Here is a 22,945-nt window from a genome sequence, read left to right as displayed (position 1 = left end):
CGCCGCAACTAGAGTTTTCTAAGTTCCTAGGGATCACAGCACCCGGCGTGTCGTTGTGCAGGTATTGTTTTAGGCAGTGCCACAGTTGACGAGGCATGTCTGCGAGGAAGACATATTTTGCATTTGTATTGATATATTCTTGTACGTGTCAGTCAGGAGCTTGCGGCATTTGCAACAATTTTGGAGCATCTTATTTTGGAGCAGATGGACATTTTGCTTTTGGATGAGGAGGGGAAACGTGGCTTGCTCGTTTCTCTGTTCCTTTTCTTTCCTTTTTTCTTCCTTTGTGTTTTGGGATATGCATCATAACGAAGGGACTGCTAGCAAGTCCAGTAACGAAACAATCAATATACATACGGTACTTCAAGGCACTTCAAGGCAGCATTGACTGTATCAAAAAGGGGATTGACATGACATGTCTCGGAAGGATTTCCCTAGCCCGCGTGCTTTACTGGGTACCCGGCGAGAGTGGCTTCAGCTGGATGCACGTAATATCATGTGCCGAGTTGAGCGGCTTGCATGCCATGGAGCATGAGTTCTTTGATGTCCTTCTCATTGTGGTCGATGCGGGCTGTTTTGGGAGGACCGACGAGGGGGTCCAGAATCAGTCCTGCAATATGAAAGTGCATGGGGTTGTCGCGTTGCAGGGGTCATGACCAGGATGTCGAACTGGTCTGTTCAGTTCTGAGCAGGGACTATGAGTGAGCATCCAACACACCAGACACTTGACAAACAGCAAGGACTGAATGACTGACACGAGAGCAGTTGTGTGGCACTGTAGCAGAAGTGCGCAAGATTCAACAGGAGCGGCTGTGTGTTTGCGTGCGTGTGTTGTGCGACACAAAAAGGAAATTAGCAGAGAGTCCGGTACAAGGGCAGACGAGACCGAAGGACGATACTGAAGCCAAAGGAAGAAGCGGAGAACAGATCAGACGGCAAACTGAAGACTGCATGCATATGGTCTGGGGTCTTGGGGAGCGATGACGACTACGTACTCTGTTGCACTTTGTTGTCTGGTACAGAACCTTACTATGTATACTGTACCGGGTGCAGCATTATCATTTGTTGGACACAGCGTCAAAGACTCAGACTCAGACATTGACAACCAGACACCAGACAGCATGCGCGCCTACGTGTGCCAGTCAGGTCAGTGTGGCCGACATCCCCTCTTCAGCCAAGGGGAGAGGAGAGAGACATGATGCTTCAAGCCCAACGACAGGCGCCTACTGGGACAATTGATCGACATGTCCAGACAGGCTCTGCCGCATGAGGGCTTGCTGATGTGTCCATGACTGGCTGTGTGGATGTCTGATATTGTACGGAGCACTTTATGTTGGGGGGCAGGATGCTTTGCCGAGGAGATTTGGATTGCATTGCGCCAAACCATAGAGTACCATGCTCTTTTTTTATTATCCGGACAAGCTGCTGGATGCATGCAAAGGCAAACCAGTGGTGGCCATGAACTGAAGGCAGGGGCCGAACCATATTCTGTACCAGGGATCGAGATTCAGCCAGCTACTTTGGGTGTTTACATTATGCAGGTACGCCAGCCATGCGGGGGAGGATGATGGGATGATGGGATGATGCGGTAATACAGTACCAATACGGAGTACAGGTCAGTCCCAATGCCAATATTGTGTTGATTAGAACCAAACTTCCTTGACAAGACGGAAGAAGCCGGACAGCGAGTGACAACAGCTCCAGCCAGCCAGCCTACTTTTTATTGAAACAACGACCTTGTTCCAGGGTGGCCCGCTACTCTGCTTTGGCAAAAACGGCGCAACCAGATTGACCAGAGCAGACCGGCAACAACGATTTGATGGACAGACCAGACCAGATTGGACTGGACTGGACATGGACGGATGGTTGGAGGCCCAGTCTTATTGTTTCTAAGGTACGTCCATTTTATCCGCTTTTGGACAGCGAGGCGACCTTCGCAAGCGCCTGATTGGTCCACCGGGTGGACGGATTGTTCAAAAAGAGGTGCGACTAGGAACCAGGAACCAGGCGGGTTGTTTTATTTTTCTGGGGCCTGGCGTACTTTAGCCTGTCTGGTCTGGCTATTCTAGCTGCTCTGGCTTCTGGCTGCTTTGGCGGCGGGCGCTGGTCGTCTGTCCTCTCCTCTCCTGTCCTGGGCTTGCTCTGGCAGTCAAGTCCATTGAAGTCTAGTCTGGTCTGTTCTGATCTGACCCTACCCTGGTCAGACCACCCTGGGCTGGGACTTCAATGTTGGCTTATTTTGGGGACCGTTCCAAGCAGTAAACGCCCCCAACTTTCCCAAAGTGGTCTGGTCGCCTCAACCGCCAGGAACCAGCCTTGCCCTTCAAGCCCTTGAGACTACCAGACCAAACTAGTATCTGGGTCCAGGGAGTTTGGCGCCAGGGGTAACATTTGAACCAGAACCAAACATGGACTTGATCAATCTTGACTCCATGTCCTTGTCTCCTCAGTCTCCTCTCATCTGCAAGTCCAAGTCCACGTCCATGTCCAAGCAAGTCCAGGGTCAACCCACAACCGTTGGTGATTTTCACAAAAACATCTCGTGTCTGGAGAATGTGACCAACATTCAACATTGGCGCCTGGCTCTCCAGCCCCTCCAATTTACCGCACAATCTTGCACAGATACCAGACTCCATACCAGCGGGGATAGATACCGCCATTTTATTTCCCGCATGCAACGCAACGCACCTCCACAACCAGGCACCCAGCACAGAGTTCATGGCCACGAATGTGACATATCAGGAGGCTGAGACGTGGCGAGCCACGAGTTGTCTTACCGCCCCTCTTGCTATTTATACTTTTAAGCTGTCAATTTCCCTACTGGTCTGTGGGAATACAAACGACAGTGTAGTGTAGTGCTTGTGCGACGTGCACTGCTGACTTTGGAAATTGCATTGCATTTGCAGAGAGCTGCGCTGAGCTGTGCTGTGCATTGCGGTTAGGTTAGGTCAGGTTAGGTCAAGTTTGATTTGATTTGCAGCATGCGGATGCACGACCTGATCTATGTTCTAAATATAGTCATCAAGAACAACCGTGAAAATAGATTTGTCATCTGGGGAAATTACCGTGTTGCCAAGGCGTCATGTTGGATGGAATAAGTCACTTCAATCCATATTTGTGATGCTATGCAGTACAGTGCTGTAGTACTAATAATACAATTATGATTACTTCTTGCCGCCAGGCCAAATGTTACAGTACAGATAATCATATTCCTGTTCCGATTCCGGGGTATAATAAACGCGACGCCCACACACTCCCACACTCCCACTCAGACGTACACACATGCCAGCTACCATAATCCGTTCTATCCTTTTAGCTACCGTACAAAAGAGAGCCAGTGGCTGACAAGCCGGTGGGTATCAAGTATAGCAAAAGGGCAAAGGTGAAATGAAAAAAAGTACAATGGGGTATCGCTGACATACAAAAGGAAGACAAGGACACAACAAACAAACAAATAAACAAACAAAAGGAGTGTGGTGAAGAAAACAACAACAACAATAACAATAACAACGCTAAAGACACGCAGTCACAGACCAAAAAGGCAGGCATTGCTAGGTCTTCTTCTTGCCCTGGTGTGTCTTCCACTCCGCCTTGGTCACCTTCATTAACAGGTCCTCGTCTTTAATCGGTATCCATGACGTTAATGCCTTCATGGCATTTTCAAAATCAGAGTCCAAGAGAACTTCCCTAAGTGCCTGGATTAATGCTGCGCTCGTAGCGTGCAGGACGTCTAGCCCGCTCGCCGGTGCTGGCGTCTCGCTCTTTGCTGTAGTTGGTGGTGTTGATGTCGATGCCGCGGTTGTCGTTGGCGAAGAATCGACGACGCCTTCGCCTAGTAGTAGAAAAACATCCCATACTCGTAGTTGAGCGCCGAAAGGAATAGACAAGTTGAATAGTGTGAGGTACCATCTTGTTCCGTATGCTGTAGAGTCGATGCCTAGTTCCGTCTGTCAAATAGTTAGTATGAGTGATTCGCAAAGGCAGCTATACAGGACTTACGAGTTTCTCGGCAACCGACTTCGCCAGCCAATCTCCATCAAACTCCCGAAGCGCAGTCATGAGACCCTCAAACCCAGGGCGGTACAGCCTGTCAAGCCCTCGCAGCGACCACATCCGCACCAGCATCACAAAACACTTCTCTTCGTCAAAATAGCACAGTAACGTGGCGGCAAGCGAAGCCATGCCCTGGACATAACCAGTCTCGGGAAAGTATATCGACAGAGCGTGGAGTACTCTGAACAAGAGCCTTTGTCCTCCTCGATACCGTCGGCGAAACATGATGTGCCTGCTGATTGTTCGGGGAACATCCAAGTCAATCTGAACGTCGTCCGGTGAGCTTCTCTCCTGCAGGTTGTGGAAAGAGTTGATGATGAACTCGGTAGAGGCGGCGTTGTGCTCCTTGGCTGCTGATTCAAGAAATGACCACCAAGCCGCACCTCGCCATCGATCCGGGATACCTTTCCAGGTTCGCTCGATAAGCTTGGGGTTCTTAACGTCGAATTCAAACTCCATGCCTTGGCCTTCCGAGCCTTGTTTGACAACCTTTGCCATCTTGCGCCACTTTTCAGATCGCTCCCACTCCTTTCGTTTGATTGTCTCGGAAATCTTTTCCACTTGCGCCTCTTCTACTGTGTCTTGCAAGTTTGGCGATACCGTCAACATGTCACCTGCTTCATCCATCCATCGGCGGTTGCGGTTGTGAGGTAATAGATTGCTTGCTTGGCGTATGACGGACCGTGAAGATCGCAGAGATGTGACGGATACTTCTGAGCGAACCGTGTTGAGAGATCGTGCTGAGACCTTTCTGCTTGGTGTTCTGCCTCCCAGTTGAGACGAGAAGCCCATGGGATCCCTTTTAAGCAGCACATTTCGCCTTCTAGGAGAGAATTGCGCCGATTTGAGTTCGGTCGGGGTGCCGACCCTCGAGGACGGCCGCCGGGGTGCAATGAAGCCATACCGGTCTACATCTGCGCCGTCGACATCTTCCCAGTCTTCCAGACCGCCGGCTAACTCGGTTTCGCGTCGCGCGTTATCCGGACAATGGGAAAAAGAGCTTACAGACCTTGGCCCGGCGGAAGCTAGCCCAAGATTCGCGGCGGGGACGAGGTCGCTACAAAAAGGGAAACGCAACTGTTAGCATTCTCTAAAACAATGGCAGAAGGTCATGTATTGGGTAGCCAAAGGACAGCATACGGATCATGGGGGTCCTCCTCTGCGGGAACCTCGGGAGTAGGCTCCAAGTGCTCACAGAAGGAGAACCTAGCGCCGTCTTCCCAGTTGATGGCATCGCTGGTTGAATAGAGAGATCTCACCTTTTGAGATTCTTTTTCGATATCGGGGGAGAGGATACGAATGTCGGGGAGAGGTTGCGCCGCTGTGGTGCGATTGACTGTGTCGATGGCGCTCACGGTTGAGCTCGGTCGCCCATTGACGACTCCCTCTGGGACGGTCTGGTCGAGCGATGCGTCAGGCATTTCTGTATCGCTGGTGTTGCCATGGTCCAAGGTCGCCGTTGTGGATGGTGAGAAGTCGGTTGCGCCATCGGTGGCCATTGTCGCGCGTTTGCCACCAAACATTAGACTGCCGCGCTTTGAGAAAGAAAAGCCAGTCATGAACGCATCGTCGAGCAAGCTATCGGTCGGAATGGAAATCGCAAGAGGAGCAAACTGCGCGTCCGGGTCGGGGATGGCGGAGGCGGATAAAGAACAAGTGTCGTTGGAAGCTCCATTCAAACCTCCTGACGGGGGCAGAGCCGTTTGCTGAGAGAAGTGGTCGTCCTGACCTGGCTTGTGCATGGAGGAGGCTGGGGTCGCGATTGAGCCCCGCATCAGGGGCTTCGGCTCCGACTCCATTGGCGACGCTTCTTCAGCTCTGCCGGACGCCTCGCTGGAGCTTCTGCCTCGAAAAACAGAAAAGCGAGTGCTGGTCTTCTTGACGAGCTTTCGAGGCGACACTGGCTGCTTAAAAACCCGCGATTGAATGTCTGATTGAGGTGACGAAGGAGAGTTTGCTGTGGGTGATGCAGGCGGCGGGCCATGTAATGCAGCCACAGAAGCCGCAGCCCGGTCCACCACCGCCAACGCTCGGTCCTCATCCCTGTATTCAATGTGCTCCATTGCTTCAGGTATGGCTCCTTCACGCGCAAGTTCGTTCATCTTTTCTGACAAGTATTGTTGTTGCTCATAGTCATCCTCACAGTCCTCTTCGTGAATCACACTGTCAGAATTTGCTGTTGCGGCGTGGCCAGAATCCCGCTTTCCATCCTGTATGCCCAGTGCGTTGGCAGGCAGCGGCGATCGCAATGCCGGGTGTTGTTCGGTTGGTGGTGCAACACTGGGCATATAAGCCAACGCAGTTGGTGGTGCGACTACCACCGGGCTCACTGAGAAGGAGGAGACCGACGAGCTGGATGTAGATTGCGTTTTATTAGTAGCCGTGGTATTCGATCTTGCGACACTGAGTAAGCTCGGCGTGCGCAGGGGATTCCTTGACGGAGGTAACGGGACAGGAGGCTCGGCAGGCTTGGTCTTTTCATATCGAAAGCCCACGAGGCTTGTGTCGTCGCGAAAGGAGGGCAATCCTGTGTGAAGGCGGTTTTTTTGCCGCACAGAGGAAAACCGCGTTGGCAACATGCTAAAAATGTAGAGGAGACGCGCAATGTGCACGTTGCGGCTCTTATTGTTTGCCGTCTATGAAAACGGAATTTGAAATTGTGTCGCTTATTAGCCGAGTTTGCCTCAAAGGCGGCGTTGGATCAACCCGATCTGTGGTGGTAAATCGTGATTTTGGCTGAATGAGATCCGGACCAGGGGTGGGGGCCGTGGCCAGACTGCCGAAGACAAAGGCGTCGTAACACCGGTGGAAGTCAACCAGATCTTTGGACAATAGAATCTGGGAGCGGTCACCGCTCAAAGCCTCTGAAGCGAAGGAGGAATTTGAATGGGAAAAATAAGAGGGGGGAAATAAAGAGGAATACCAGAACCAAGAGAGTTCGTAATTCTTTGGCGGAGAGGAAGGTTGCACCAGGGAAGGAAGCGAGTCACAAGTAATAAGGGAAGGCGCGACTCGGTGGCACTTTAACCTGTTGCCCAACGAACGCAGACACAGATGGTGTAAAGGCGAATAAACAGCCAGGAAAGATGCCTTGGGTAATGAACGTGTTGTCGGCGTCCCTGTTTTTTTTCCCTCGCGGTTGCGGTGAGCGTTCGGATTCGTCTCAATGGAGAACCCTGTAGCCAATACGCAGTAGACCGCCTGGGTTCTAAAGTCGGTTGGCCACGACGCAGCTAGGGAATGCGAACGGGTGCGCTGGCAAGCGGAGCTGCAGATATCGCTGGACCAATATATGGCTGTCGCGTCTTGCAGGTGTAGGTGAAGAAGCTGGTCCCGTGGATTATAGGCGGAGATGCATCGACGTGGTGAGCGTGTATGTGTGCCTAATGAGTGATGCGTGCATGGAGTACATGAGGTGTAAGTCCGTAGGTGATGTGTGTCTTTTGTAGCCCGGGCACAGACGACGGGTATTGAAAGGTTTCAAAGCGAGAGAGAGAGAGCAAAAGGGCACGGCGCTCTTTTTTAATTGAAGGGTCTGAATCAGAGGTTCGAAAGTGTCTAGGATAAACAAAGAACGATAGGATTGGGAGGGGGGCCAAGACAAGGAGGGAAGGGGGTTGTCTGAAATCTGAATCTGATGTCGTGCCTGGTGTGTCGGGGAGTCCAGGATTCTTTAACATTTTCACAGATGGTCTGGCAAATGCTACTACGACACAAGTATCGGGCAAAGCAGCACAAAGGGTCTGGTCTGGTCTTGTCTCGTCCCTATGTCTGGTACTTACGTGGGACGGGACGCATTGAGACAGGTCAATTTTGGGGCGACGGCCACAACGGAAACAAGCAATGAAGGGCTGCATGAGGACAGAAGAAAACCCAGGTGCCATTCTAGTTGAGCATGTTAGAGCCGAGGGAGACATGGCACATGGGGGGAGGGAATTGGTGGAATCTAGATCGGGTGAGTGAGTGAGTGAATGAGTGAGGTCAAGTTGGAGTGTTTGTCATGGTTGCTTAATCCTGATGGTGGGTGAAGCGGACGAAGAGATGGGCATCGAGACGAACTCGGAATTCTGAGCCACCGGGCCAGCCACGGCAAACGAATGACGATGTACCTCGTACCCAGACGATACCTGACCAAGGTGTGACTCGCTGGGGATTTCGGTAGAAGACAAGGGGCTGCCCAGGTCCCCCTGGACTACGAGTGACTTTGTTGTGCCGCCCATGTTCAACTTTTGGTGTGCGGGTTCCTGGTCCGGCAGCCGACTGGGCTGGTACCTGACGGGTAGTGACAAGCAGTACTGCCGCCCAAAGTACCGGGTGCCCGTTGTGGCCTGTGCCCAGGATGCCGGGATCGAGTTCGGAGTATCTCCAGTGTCGTCAAGTCCGGCTCAATACAATGAATGCTAGCGGCCCTCCCTCATTGTGTCTTGTCAGTCTGGTCCAGTCTGGTTGGTGCATGCCTTGTGCGAGCACTGTCAATGCCAAAGGCCTGGTGCCACATGTTAGCCACTTGACCGCCCAGGTCCCATCGGCCACCCACTGGCCGCCACATCACAGGCCACATCGTGGCCATTATCGCTGCACCACACCTCTCGTCGAGCTAGTTTCTAGTCGTTTATCCAGTCAGACATGGTCGTCCTGTATCGTGATGAATTCTTCCTGCTTACTTTACAGTCTGACTGGCCGAGTTGAACGAGAGTGGAGCGACTAGGACGATAAGAAGCAAAAGTATCCTTCGAGAGATTTTTTTTTTTTTTTTTTTGGTTGCTATCCGCGGAGCAATGCCGTTGCATATTGCCAATGAGACTAGACTGGATCTCAACTGGCTTTTCCTTCCCGCACGGGTACCTGACCTGGCTGCAACCACAATCAGCATGTTAAACTGTAATATTGTCGTAACAGAATACGCAAACAGCAAAGGTGGAGGGACTGGATCACAAAAAGGCCTCACGTAGTTTTGTCTTCATTCTCCATCGCCTCAACTGTTCAAACAATGAGCCTGCCGTCAAGCCATGTTCATGCGCATAACCATCTCACCATCATCTGCTACACCAACAAAACTGGTAGTTTTGGAACGGTCCGCCACGGGAACTCCACCAGCCCCAAAATTTTTTCTCTTCACGCACCAGTTTTCCGTTTTGTAATCGTGTGCAGGGCCGGATTCAGGCATGAGGACACAAGAGAGGGATCATTGATGGCTTGATCTCAGCAAAAAAAAAAGTCTTCCCCGCAGCCCACAGCGAGCATGGGATGCTTTTGCGATGAGAGGCACTTTTTTGTTTTTTGGTCAAAAAGCAACCCAACAAGAAATCACGACAGCTCAAGTGTATGTAATGTCAACTGGTCTGGTATGCTGCAAGGTACCCGCCTGAGAAATAAGGAAGAAAGAAAAAAGAAGGAAGGAACCATCGCAAACCAGACCAGTTGACCCCTGTTCATCGGGCCTCCGATTACGCTACACCCAATTCTCACATCCCCACGGGCCAATAGATGCACATGTGTGACTCGTAAGCTGCCAGCCCATGCAAACTAGACTGTGACAATGCGCCAAACTGCTTCCCTTCTCCATCCTAGCGAGCTGAGTTGGCAGAAGCAAATGCTGCAGAATAAACATGACCAGATTCAGCAACGATGCGTCGGGAAAAGAAAATATTTAATTGCCATAATGAGCGGAAGAAGCACGTATTTGAATGATTATTACCGGCTGGGGAAATTGGCTCGGCTATCGATTTACGATCTACGGAGTACGGAGCGCTCAGTTTGGCACGGGCCGTTTGAGTGACACTCTTGATGAGACAGGATTGCAAATACCGAATTTTTCTTTTGGGCGGCTGACTGTAACTAATGGTAGCATGGGACAGAATTTTCTCGGCCTACTCTGCTCTGTTTGCCTGGTACGGCATCGTGTGTAATCGTCGACTTCATCTCCTCGTCATGGTGACATGCTCGACATGAGGGAAAACAATAAAAAAAAAAAAAAAATGGAAAAAATTCAGTAAACCAGGACAGGGACAGGGACATGGTCTAGAACACTGGGCATGTGTTAACCCTTCTTGACAATAGATGCGATCCACCGTTCCTGTTGTCGCTCCCTTTTCAGATGCAGGACCACAAATTTGTGCAAAATTCGGAAGGAAATGTAACTGTATGGCGGAAGAAGCAGACGAGTCAGCTCCATTTGCTGCAGTTCTGGTGAACCACGGCGACTATAGCCAACGGACTGGGATGGAGATGGAGCATTGGTTCGTTTGACCGTTTGTCTGAGTTGGTTAGACTTGCGGTGCGGTCCAGTCTACTGCTTCTTCTTCTGATTGAGATGGAGGGAACAAGACATCGCAGCAGTGTGAGTGTGTATCGGTACGTAATGGCGGTGAAGCTGGTATGGTGCAGAAAGGTACAGAGACATCAACCCTCAATCTTGTGCGGGAATCAAATAGTTCGCGAGGGTCTCTGCCCAAGACTTCCAAGCTTAGGGCTCAAGACATGTTGCGACAGTCCAGAATCCAGATGTCGAGTCAGTAGTCTCGGGTCGCTTCCGTGTGCAGAATTCCCACGAGGCGTTTCGCTTTACTCTGGCCGTGTCTCACGATGTAACTTATGGTCGACGGGAGTTCTGGTGCTCGTTTGCCTTCAATGGTGTCTGGATGTGAGGGCTTTACCCCAAGTCAGCTGCATTCCACTTCAGTTTGGCAACGGCAACTCATGCAGGCACTTTGGTACCTGCATTCGAGTTCGCAGTGGCGACAATCACGTCCCTTGGATGACATTTCCTCCGAGACATTTGATGCGGTTTGTTTTACTGCCACCAGACTCTAAGCTCTAATTGCAGGCTGGACTTTTCGGGCCAGCGATTGATGCTTACAACCACGATGCACAGCTTCAGCTCCGATGTACGGATTCATGTTACCCCTGTGAAGGCAACTCAAAAGGCGGACTGGGTATTTGCATGGCAACGCACATGCATCTTTTTGTTTTCCCGGATTGTCTTTTTTCTTCTTCTTCCTCCTCACTGATTTTTTGTTACTTCATTTCCGCAATGCCGCTCTGCAAGTCGGAAAAGGAAGTGTCTACCAGGAACAAGCATTCATTATTTTCCCTCTAGCCCAGTCGCTTGTTCCCTCCTTCACCGGTCCGCCCGGATCGAGATACTTGACCCTGGTCTGGCATTGGCATTCCATCTTGACCAATCCGTTTTCTCCCCGTGACAAACTTCAACCATGTCTGGTCATAAAACCAGTGTCCCACTGCCACATGTCCTCCCGTTGCGACGCAGGCTAGGACTTCTTACCCCGGTCGTTTTAGTCGCAGGTACGCGGTGCAATTTATTCAGGGCTGAAAAGAAGAAGCAACGAGAATTGCAAAAAAATTTAAATCTTGGCGAGTTTGAAGGCGCGCATTATGCAGCCTGACTGAGATGTGTAGCGGTGATGATCATTGCGCTGGCTGATGCAATAATCCAAGTTGATTGCATATCGCTTGGAGATAACTTTGTAAAACTCAGCCACGTGACGCTCTGGTATGAAGGAATGACGGCCGAGAACGCAACCTGAGCTGTCAATAGTAAGTCTTCTCCGCACTTTGCATGGAAAGGTGTAATTTGTGTGACCAAACCAGTCAATTACCCCAATGAACCATTGGCTTGATGGCGGCTTATTGTGGCTTCATATTACTCAAGTATGTATGGAACTCAGCCTGCAGCGTCATATCAGCTCGACTTCAGCCAGATGATCTTGGCATGCTTTCTCGCCCAAGTGCAGCCAGATGCCGATATCAAGGTCCATGATGCAGCCGGCAGTATCGTCCAATACTGCTGATTTGCTACCGCCCTTTTACTTTCCTCAGTATGTACATGTCTATTTGTGGTTGAGTCGTGCTCCTTGCCCACCCGTGTGTATGTACCGCGGTCCGCGGCAGTGTTAGATGATACCCTCGACTGATACTTGACTGAGCGACGCTGCAGGGCTGTTCTTGATATGACGCTGTTCTGTAAGCGTAGTCAAACCAGATTTTGACAGTTTTATGCTCTGGTAGCCGTACTTGACCTCTTCCGTTTCGAATCCATCACCACGCAGGGAAGCATGCTATGTGCCTTTGCCGATTGTATGCCCTCTACCCAGCTTATGTGGACAATGACCCGTGATCAAAACTTGTGTGACTCTAAAACTAGACGTATTGACTGCACTGCATTCCAATAGCCAAATTACACGACAGTCCAGCTCCATCTAGGCTCTAATCAATAGTCTGCTTGTGTTGCACGAGACGCACTCTGCATCACTAGCGATGAGATGCACGCTCAAGACGGCAATATGTTGGGCCGCAGGAAGATGGTGGTAATAAGAGCCTCACCTCTCATCCCAGATATTACACTTCCCATCGTCGCCCATGATATACTCCATCCAGCATCAAGATCAACATGCGCATCCCAACCATCCTCGCCGCAACCGCGACCGCCATCTTCGCAACCCCAATACAGCAACCAGACCTCTCCGCCGAAGCCATCCTTGTACAAAGCCCCTTCATCCATACGCAGCATATTTCTAACTCCAAGTCGCAGGTTACATTCTACGAAGACATCGACTACAACGGACCATGGTGGTGGATTTCAACACTGAACACATGCCATCGGATCCCAGACAGATTGTAAGTCGCTTCCGTCGCTGTCATGAGATGACGCCAACTGGATGAAGGTATCGAAGGGCGTCTTCTGTTTTCTTCGCCGCCGACAACATAGCATGTACTCTTTACGCGTAAGTCTGCCTGCTCTCATGCGACTTGTGCTCATGGATATTAGTGGTGATGTGTGTGAGCCGTTGGCATTGTATAATTGGCTGCGGGAGAGTATTCCCAATTTACATGCTCTTGGGCTTGGCGATAAGATTGGGAGCGTGTATTGTGTGAGCGTTTCGTAGGTTGGCATGTTTTGAGAGCTTTCACTGATTGTGCTGGTTTTGGGATGGATGGCATAAATTGTCTGAGGGTGGTTTCCGATATTTACGTGAATAGTAACCAAATTGTTCTGTACCCTGGTTTCTACATATGAAAAGGCTCAGGCTGGACTTTTCTTACATGCACGTAGTTGGTGCAACCTCCGCGTTGGCCGCACCAGAGCCGCGACGAGCAGTGACCATGAGGTTTCTTTGTTCACAGAGATTTTATCGAGCTCTCTACTATTTCGGTCTGAAATCCCACAAATTGTTTCATAACATCAGATATGGACCATCTTATCTCTTCTCATTCTTGGTGCTCACGTTTATGCTGCTGTCGAGCCGGTCATCAGCGCTGAACGCACTCAAAGCACCACGAATAAGACCAAGTTTGACCACTTCCCTTCAACATCGAAAAGACAGTCATATGTCAGCGTTAACCTCAACAGAGGGCCATTACACGTTACCGAATGTGAAGTAAAATGGCCTCCCGTCTCCGCCTGCGCCTCGCCTCACCATCTCCCAGTCACATCCTCACAACCGACACCTCAACCACACAGCACGATACAACACCAACACAAAACAGCACCGCACACCCGCAACTCCTATCCTACGAAGACCTCCCGCAATGGTACCGAGACAACGAGCACATAAAATAAGGCTACCGACCTGTATCTGGCTCCGTCGCCGTATCGTTTCGCCGCCTTCTCTACATGCACAATGAGTCTGTAAACATCTATAGCCACCTCTTACCAGCTCTCATTTTCATTGTTTCCGAGGGCATCGTCTTAAGACACATAAACTCAAAGTATGCAAATGTCACCACCCAAGACGACATTGTATTCAGCTTCTACATCCTCACTGCCGTTGTATGCCTGTCATTCTCGGCCTGCTATCACACATTGACGAACCATTCCGAATCAATGGACAGTATATGGCTGCGAATCGACTTCATTGGCATAATAATACTCACCTTGGGTGATTTTATTTCCGGCATCTACATGGCATTTTGGTGCAAGCCCACCCTCCGAATCATGTACTGGGCCATGGTAACACCCCCATCCTCCCTATGATGAAGCAGTCCGGTATGCCGTATTATTTCGGTGAAGGGGCTTGCTTGGCACTAGGTGCGCTGATATACATGGTGAGTTTTGTTGCTCTCGTTAGGAGGGCGTGCTGATGAAGTAGACGAGGTTTCCTGAGTGTTTGAAGCCAGGTAGATTTGACTTTTACGGAGCGTCACACCAGTTGTTTCATTTACTGGTTGTGGCTGCGACGGGTATACAGCTTGTAGGGATATTGGATGCGTTTGATTACAACTACAAGCATCGAGTTTTCTTGCCGTCTTGGTGCCTATATATTTTACGTTTACAAACGGCGACTTCGTGATGTTTAACACAGTGGGCATGGTGGTATAAGTATTTAAACAAGGGAAAGGCATTGCATGTCGCCTTGTGTGTTGAGGCATATCGAGCTGTATTGGTGTATACTTGGATGTGCGCAAACTCTTTTTACCGCAGACTGTAACTAAAGATATTATATACAACATCTTTAAACATGGTGAAGGGGCTGCCTATGTCTGATGAGCATCATGCTATTCGAGACTATCCCTGAATATGAGAAATTGGTATCAAGTGCGCTCATACACGGCCACCTAATTCACGACTTCATTCCAATACATGCAATCATCCCAAGACTGGTCATTGCAGCAGCTTTTTCAAGATGTACCATGATGCGAATCCATTCCACAGTAATAAATTGTATTCGCTATGCATCAGCGTTTATTGTCGCAGTTCAAACGTGGCTATATTTCTTGATTATACCGGGCTGCTTTCCTTGCCCACCACCAATGACCCTTCTGTCTTTTACTTCTGTACTTCTCTCTTCTACGTCGCCTCACACTTACACTTCTTCATTCTCCCAGTCCTTCTCCTCAAACATTGGTTCCTTCCTCACCCCGCTTACTTCAAGCTTCTCCAAAAACTCAGCCGGTACAGAGGGAATGTATTTTCTTTCCCGCTCCCTGTTGACACCACCAAATCCTGCGCCGTATGACACCAGCATGTCTGTAACAGATGGTAATGTAAACGGCAACATCACAGCCGGGTTCATTAGGAGGTTCTCTGGTGCGTCTTCTTCGTCGTCTGACCCGTCGTGGTCGTTGGGGTTCGGTGTGCTCTGTATGCTTCCCGGCGTATCGAGCAAACTGCCGCCGTTGGATTTGCTTTTAACAGGCGTCGTGGGACTGCTGTCTTGGCCGGACTTTGGTAGCGGAGATGTCGCTCGGCTGCGGCGCCTGTCACGTTTCAGGGCTGCTTCTTTTTGAATGGCTACGAGGTACTTCATTGCGCTCTTAGGCAACCCCTTTTCGCCTACTTCAGGTCGGTAATGCGTGGCCGCATGAATTAGCTGTTGTGGTGTAAGTCTTTTCAACTGTTGGAGCGTGCCCACGAGGGCTTCCAAATCGTCTGCATCAAGTGACGAGAAACATTGCAACCACTGCAGAAGCTGAATCACAGGTGCGAGAAACCGTCTGGCAGCGTCCATGGTCGTCTCTCCGGAGGCCCTTGTGTCGCCGCCTTCGTAGTGCTCGGCCTGTCGATTGTTTGTTCGCGCCCAATCCTCGAGAATAGACACGTTCATTCGAATCTGCATAGCCTTTGTCCTCGCCAGGTATTTCCGGTTGGACATGATTCTGTTGAAAAGTTCTGCGCCCAGCCAGTATAATAATTGGGAGACTATCTGAGCTGTGATAACCGAATGGATATCGTAGAGATCTAGGACGAAAAGCGTCGAGGAGAGGAGGGATGTCACATTCCGTGGAGCCGGTTTTGCGCGTTGTTTGGGCGAGGGCGGTCGGAACCTCTTCTCAAGAGGTTCCTCCTTTACCGTTGTTTTCCGTTTGAAGAGCTTCCATTCGTTCTGGAAGGTTATGTCCTCGAATCCGGGGATGGTTTCGTGGTCAAGCATAGCAGCATCCAGAACCTTGTCCAGGCGTCTTTCAGCATCGCGAACGATGAGAATGAAGATTTCATTGATGAGCTCAGCAAGGTGCGCTTGAAACTCTGCAGTCGCCTCCACTAAACCTGCATCTTTTTTGAGGTAGTGTAGTAACAGCGTCGCGTTGGAAATCCAGAATGCCAATATCGTCATGTCCCACTGACACCTCTCCACTACGTCGTTGATCAGGTCCATAGATGTGACGAGCAGCTTCTCCAACAGCTCAGGGCTGGCGTGGTAATGTGCATATCTGGCGCTGAGGAATATCATGTTGGCTGGGACAGGCTTTTGGGAAGGTGAGCGCTGTGGCGTCATTTTTGTAATGATGATGTCGAGTATCCGATCGAGTTCGTGCTCTTGGAAGACAAACATTTGATCGTGTAGGCAACGGCCCCATTCAAACTCTGCCTGCTCCTCCTCGAACTCTTCGGCAGGCTAATTTCGGTATCAGCACATGATATGACTACAAGTTTTGGGTATACGCACCTCGGGCTGGTCGTCTATCCCAACGTTGCCCAAATCAACTTCCAAGTCTCTGGCGCTGTCCATCATTAGCCGTCTGCGCATTTCATTCTCTGCCATTTCCTCCTCGAAGCGATCCTGGGAGAAACCCGGGTTGTAAAAGTCGTCTCCCATCCCGGCATTTCCGATATTGTAGCCATTGTCGTGCAGGTAAAAGGACATGTCGCTGTCAGGAGGCACGAAGTCGAAGGCTGTTCTGCCGGATGATGTCTTCTGATCTGATGATGCACCACTATCCAAAAGCAGTTTTGCGATCCCCTTGTGTCGATTCGTCATTGCCCACATAAGAGCGCTCCACTGGTTTTGGTCCTGCTTGTTGACATCGGCGCCGGCATCGATTAGTGCTTTGACAACGCTCTCATGTCCCTGTGCGAGTGTTAGCAATGTACGGGTGCAGTGCCGGGCGATGCAGCTCTACTCACGAAGCAACTAGCGTATATCAACGGCGGCGTTCCGTCTTCGTCGGCGGCGTTGACATCGAGAAAGGACTTGACAGTGCCGTCCAGAAGCCTCTTGACTTTTCCGACATCGCCATTGCTAGCTGCCATGGTCATTGCCTTTTGTAGCATATCCTTCTTCTCGGAGTCAGACAACTTGTCATCATTGACAATGGTCTGTTCGTCTTCGAGTCCATGTCCAGCTTGATGAGCTGCTGCCTGTGCTTGCAGCATCTCCATAAGTCGCGTGTCGCTATCCTTGGGGGCTTTGGAGAGGTCGTGTCCGTAATCGTCGTCATTTAGAGACAAGTTGCCAAAGTTTAGTGGTTTCGCCAACGCCGGCGTCGTGAGAAACTGAGATTGACCTTGAAAGCAGGGTTAGATAGCTGTACCCATGATTGTACCGCCGCTTTGTGCCGCAACCACTACTGACCTTGCCAGCCATCGTACATTTCCGTCTCGCGAATGTAATCCTCTACCGGGGCATGTCTTCGATCGTCCAAGGAGGTGGGAAGGTCATCGGGAACGGCTCGTGGCTTGGGGTCGCCGTTGTTGGTGGGATGCTCGAGATGTTCGAGATGCTCCGGATCCATGGTGGAAGGAGGGGCCACAGCCAAACTCCCTCGCTCATGGAAGTTGGGCTGCGCCAGCGGCAGTCAGATAGGCGCAGTGCTCTTGCGGCGGAGAGAACTGTGATCAAGACGTGAGATTCGTCATGAGATTGCGCAACGGAGGTAGACGCTTCGCAGGTTTGCTGTCGTGTGATGTCAAGTGATCGGGGGGTGGACGGGACAGATTGGTATGGAGGCGATATTATGGAACGGACCCAGATGAGGTCGCGGTCTTGCTTGGCTTGGCTGTGCTGTGCGCTTCTATGGTCGGGACTCGGGACGTCGTCATTTGCTTGGGTACAAAGGTACTTGTACTTGTACTTGGGCTTTGGCATGGCCTTTGCTCGCTTGACGGTTGGTCCGTGCGCTCCGTTCAACAACCAAATTGAACTTGGGGCATTGAACTTTGAACCATGCAACAACTTAGAGCTTGTATTGAACACCATCAACACCTTCGCTTCACCTCTTTGACATCCAACAAAGCACAGCGCGATGGCAAAGGCGATGTCCGTGATTCCAGTGTGGTTCCTATGGAGTAATACGGCTTTAAACACCCACAAACAGTCATGACATGAGGTGTTTATTTTGACGGTCAGATCTCGAGCAATCATCAAATTGAACAACTATCCCTTTTATGGCTCTTATCCGAAATGTGGCGGCCAAGTAAGCTGGCCGATGATGAGTTTTACAGCGTTGTCAAGCGAATTGCAATCTTGGGGATAAGGCCAGACCATGCTGACGCATTACGAGTGTCCTTTGAGAAAGCACTGCCAGTGGACAACGGTCTTCGTCTTGTTATGCAGCGATAGAATCGGACACCAAATTGTCATATCCACGTGGGTGACGTACCAGATGTTAGATCAGCATATGTGCCAGGCTCATGGTCACTAGTGACGGCCTGAGGGCGTATTTGTTCGCTGCCACGTTTAGCTATTGTGAGTAATGGCGACAGCATGGACCCTAGCGAAGTTATTTTTACCTGTGAAAGCGCTAAGGATGTATAAATTGACGACATGTTAAAGCTAGGCCTGGTGCTTCCATACAAAGGAGTGACTCACTTGGCAGAGCATTGCCACCAGCCACAATCTTAGCCAACATAGATTCCGAAAGTACTTTCGACACAGTACCAGATGGTATGCAAATCAATGTGCGATGAAATTTATTCTCCTGTCAGAGTTCTAAAGAGCAACCCTTCTATCACGTTTAGAAGTGTCCACTTGACTTCGACTACCCTAGATCGAGGGGCCGAGGACCGGTTTTCTCAGATCGAGGACTCGCTCGAGCTGGGATGTATTAGCGACTAGTCGACAGCTGGGCGAGTTTCTCAGCTAGAGTAAGTAAATTAACGCTAATGTAACCCTTTATGTACTTGAAAGCTGTTTTCATACTCATATCTGTTGACGATGTATAACAAAGGTTGGTGAGAAGCGGGGTTTGACATTGTTGAGTATCTTGTTAGTATTCCATGCTTACCCAGCTGCAACAAATAACACACAAGGATGGGCCACAAAGTACGGCATTCTGGTATCTGCGGCACAATCTAGAAGTCAGCAATACCATCAGAACCAACTGCCTGACGTGATCACCTCTCCAGATGTCGCATTTCCCATCAATCTCACCCCAAGCCATAAAGCCAAGGCGGGGGTGGAGTCCATCCACAGCTGTCCCTTCCCTTCCCGTCGCCTACCTCCTCAAACCAGCCACTCACGTCCCTAGAAAAGGTAAGCTCCCCATCAATTCTTCAATATCTCGGCCCCCACACTTATCATGCCGTCATGATTAACTCGTCTCGCCTGGTGTAACTTTGGGTGGCCATGACTGAAGAATCAAATACCCAACCTTTTGCACCATATCGTGTCTTCTCCATCATCACCAATATCCTACCATCGCACTCTAGCGTAACGACGGTCTCGTCCCTTCCAACTTAGAACAGCCCCGTCCAAAAACTAGCTTCACCTCGTCCAGCAACAAGGTTTGCACCAAGACGCGTCTTACGATCATTTTTTTCAACACGCACACACACGGGCCAGTTAAATAAATATGGCGAGCGCGACAGGACTCCCCGAGCGGCCGCCGGCTCGCGAATCCATCATCACTTCAGAGACGGAACCGCTGCTCGGAAAACCAGGGGACGCAGTTTTACCCGCGGGAGCAAGCATCATGAGGGGCTTTGTGATCGGTACGAAAACCACTCTCTACAAAATATGAAGGCGGAAAGCACATCTAACACAGTTTCAGGAACCGCTGTCCTCGCCCAGCTAGGCGTCGTAGTCCTCTGCGCCGACCTCTGGGCACACATCTTCTCCAAACCGCTCATCCTCTTCTCCGGCCACCCCATCGCCATGTCCACCGCCATATTCACACTCACGCAGAGCATCCTCATCCAGCAGCCCATATCCGCGGACACGCCGCGCGAGAAAATCATGGGCCAGCACGTCCACGCGGCCCTCAACCTATTCGCCTTTATCGCCATCGTCACAGGCGTAACCATCATCGAGACGAACAAGTTCCGCAGCCACGGCCCGCACTTCCACTCCCCGCACGCGTTCTTCGGCGTCTTCACCCTGCTGCTGCTGGTGGTGCAGTATGTCGTCGGCTTTACAATGTGGCTTACGCCGCGGCTGTACGGAGGCGAGGAGAAGGCCAAGAAGTTGTACAAGTATCATCGGTATTCGGGGTATTTCGTGCTGCTGATGCTGTTGGCGACGGCGGTGAGCGCCACGATGACGGACTATGTGGCTTCGGTTCTGGGGGTGAGCTTTTGGACGGCGCTGCTGGCGAGTGTTTTTGTGGTTATGGGTGTTTTCCCGAGGATTCAGAAGCAGAAGATGGGGTTTGGGGCGCCGAGGGAGGGGGTCGTTGAGGATTTTGATAGTGCTACTTCGTGAGTGATGGGATGGGATAAGATGGAGTTTGTTTTTTGGTGTGAAATTGCGAGATTGTGAATTTGTGGCGTTGTTGGTATTGGTGAGGGTTTGATATGGTTTGGATCTGAATTTTGAGTGCTTGTTGGTCTGGAGTTTATCAGAGTTGGTTTGAAATAAGCTTATACGCTTGCTTAACACGTGTGATTTAAAACTTCTTCACCCTTTTCTTACTTTGACATTTCTCACTGCCTGTTATTTTGGTATTCTTCTGTCTGTTCGCCAATTCGCATCCATGCCATCATGAACGCAACCGTCCAGCAACACATGCACAGCCCCTCCAACGGCACCTGCATCGCGCCAGACTGCCACAACTTATGGAGTCTGCTGGAGGAACCGCAAGGAAGTCTGGAAAATTCCCAAGACTACTGCTAAAAATGGTCGAGATGTAGGTTATCCAGCAGTTTGAGCCCCCTCTCTAAAGGTATGTGTGCGTGCGTGCGTGCGTATACTCACATATCTAGTTGCATGTGGCCACCACTTCACCCGTCTTCCGGGTGATGCTGGCCCCGTCACCGTTGCGGATGGTGTCGTACAGACGGTTTTCGATACTATCCATTCGATAATTGATCCGTCGCATGGGAGTATCGTGGTTAAGATGTCTGTTCCGGAGGAGGTACTGGCGATTAGACCGGATGAGTCAAAGGATGATGCCGCGGAGAAGGATTCCAAGAAGGATGGTCGTTCTAAACACAAGGACGAAAAAAAACGGTAAGCATACCCATCCATCAGGTACGAAACCAGATGTATAAGTTCGTCTCTAACAGTGCCGGCAATATCAGACCGCGACGACAAAAATCACACCGGAAGCACAAACTCCAACAGCACAACGCCCATCTCCTGGAACAATCAGACCAAGTCCGGCCCCTGGACAACCCGCCTCCCCTTCACAAACTCAACGTACAACATGACACTATCCCCTAAAACCGCAACACAAACCCACCTATGGTCCCTGGCACGGGACTACTACAAAGGGTGCATGAACGACAACGACACAGAAGCAAACTACGGCGTCCTCCTCTCCCTGCTGGAGGAAGTGAGAGGTCCCTTCAGCTGGTACGACCGCATGAACTTGTCTTCGAGGGGCGAATCCCAAAACAGGGGCAAGTTGCGCTTGAATACGACGGCTCCGGTGAGCTCTGAAGATACACCAAGGGTGGTTGCCGCAATAATGAATCTAGGTCGATATGGGATATTTCCCATCTACAAATTTGGCCTGGGGGCTTCATACTCTGATCCGGTGTGTGATTCTGGGAGATGTATTTGACGGAGATGCTGACTATTTAGACGCGAGTGCGGCTTATTATGGCACCGCATTATAGAACAGGGCTGGAGGATCCGAGTTTGTATAAGCTCCCCGGCTTGCTGACGCAGTATGAACGAATGCTTGAGATTATTATCCCAAAGTTACATGGTGCGCATACCCCCGAGATACAAGACCTGTTCAACCTTCCGAGGAATATAATTGCTTTGGAGAAGAAACTTCACACGATATTGCCTACTGCGGAAGACTGGCGGAATCTAACGGTTCGTTGGTTTTTGTCATTTCGTTTCTGCTTAAGCTAAACCGTGTAGGATCACGTTTTTGTCATCCGCGCTGATGCCTTGAGGGCATATTCCTGGCTACTTCGATTCGATGAGATTCTGCGAGCAAGAGCACCGCAGATGGATGAGGCGCCAGAGGTGGATGTTTTGTTTCCCCATACGCTGCATGAGTTCTGGACAGTTTTCGAGACGGCTTCCAAGGAGATGCTGAGGACGTATATTCTGTGGCAGACGTTCTTGCAGACGGTTGACTTGTGGGACATGCCGTGGGCAAAGGAGTGGAAGGCTTTTACTTACACTCACCTGGAAGTGGTATGATTTGCTTTCTTAAAAATGTCATGAATGACGGAGTCCGCCGACAGAGCGGTGAGCTGACGAGTTTAGATTAAACCTGCTCCTCGTCGGGATGAGTACTGCGTCGGCAGGGTCCAGAGACACTTTAGCCATGCCATAGGGGCGACGTTGATGAATGATGTGTTTCCTGAGAAGGATGGCCGGGACCCTGTCTTTAGAGTAGGGGATATCCTGGCACGAGTTGGACATGCTGACGGGGTGAGTACGATGCTGCCTTTGCTCATTTACGGAGTACAACCAAGAAAATGGCGGTAGCTCTTTGCCTTGCTTCTTGTTTGTAGTATGCTGATCATTGCAGTGCCCTCATAACATTTCCCAAACTTCTCTCACCAACATCTACAAAGGTGCGGGTGTTTCTGGTGGCAAACCTGGCCCTAATCCACTACCCCAAGAACCCATTGGTGTGGCGAGGTTAACGGCTCACGAGAATTGGACTCATTTACATGACTGGTTCGAGCTTGAGAAACTACACTGGCAAAGGCAATGGGCGGATCTTGGCCACTCGTCGGACGAACACAAGTGCCGTAATCTGGGCATGAGCTTCAAGGTTGTAGCATAGTTGCGTCACTGCTGCAAGT

The 22,945-nt window shown here is 50.5% G+C and overlaps 4 protein-coding genes across 4 annotated transcripts; 2 read left to right on the top strand and 2 right to left on the bottom strand.

The window, feature by feature from the left end:
- Positions 1-3,551: 3,551 nt before the first annotated feature.
- On the bottom strand, positions 3,552-6,632 carry VFPPC_00912 (TBC domain-containing protein; the record flags this gene model as incomplete). The annotated part of the gene is made up of 3 exons (XM_018280841.1): positions 3,552-3,947; positions 4,000-5,110; positions 5,194-6,632. The coding sequence occupies 3 exons, from the start codon at positions 6,630-6,632 to the stop codon at positions 3,552-3,554; spliced, it is 2,946 nt and encodes a 981-aa protein (XP_018149204.1).
- Positions 6,633-9,646: 3,014 nt separating this feature from the next.
- VFPPC_00911 (hypothetical protein) lies at positions 9,647-9,832 on the top strand (the record flags this gene model as incomplete). The annotated part of the gene is made up of 1 exon (XM_018280840.1): positions 9,647-9,832. One exon carries the CDS (start codon positions 9,647-9,649, stop codon positions 9,830-9,832), a length of 186 nt encoding a protein of 61 aa, XP_018149203.1.
- Positions 9,833-14,876: 5,044 nt separating this feature from the next.
- On the bottom strand, positions 14,877-17,526 carry VFPPC_00910 (DIL and ankyrin domain-containing protein; the record flags this gene model as incomplete). Its single annotated transcript, XM_018280839.1, has 4 exons — positions 14,877-16,409; positions 16,461-16,862; positions 16,919-17,298; positions 17,367-17,526. The coding sequence occupies 4 exons, from the start codon at positions 17,524-17,526 to the stop codon at positions 14,877-14,879; spliced, it is 2,475 nt and encodes an 824-aa protein (XP_018149202.1).
- Positions 17,527-21,066: 3,540 nt separating this feature from the next.
- On the top strand, positions 21,067-22,926 carry VFPPC_12928 (peptidase family m13 domain-containing protein; the record flags this gene model as incomplete). The annotated part of the gene is made up of 6 exons (XM_018290705.1): positions 21,067-21,148; positions 21,251-21,708; positions 21,756-21,995; positions 22,044-22,325; positions 22,398-22,565; positions 22,666-22,926. 6 exons carry the CDS (start codon positions 21,067-21,069, stop codon positions 22,924-22,926), a joined length of 1,491 nt encoding a protein of 496 aa, XP_018149200.1.
- Positions 22,927-22,945: the final 19 nt, after the last annotated feature.

Source organism: Pochonia chlamydosporia, chromosome 1 (genome assembly GCF_001653235.2).
Source record: "Pochonia chlamydosporia 170 chromosome 1, whole genome shotgun sequence".
NCBI classification, from domain to species: Eukaryota; Fungi; Ascomycota; class Sordariomycetes; order Hypocreales; family Clavicipitaceae; genus Pochonia; species Pochonia chlamydosporia.
Note: the sequence above shows the minus strand (reverse complement) of the source record. Positions and strands in the feature narration are given on the sequence as shown.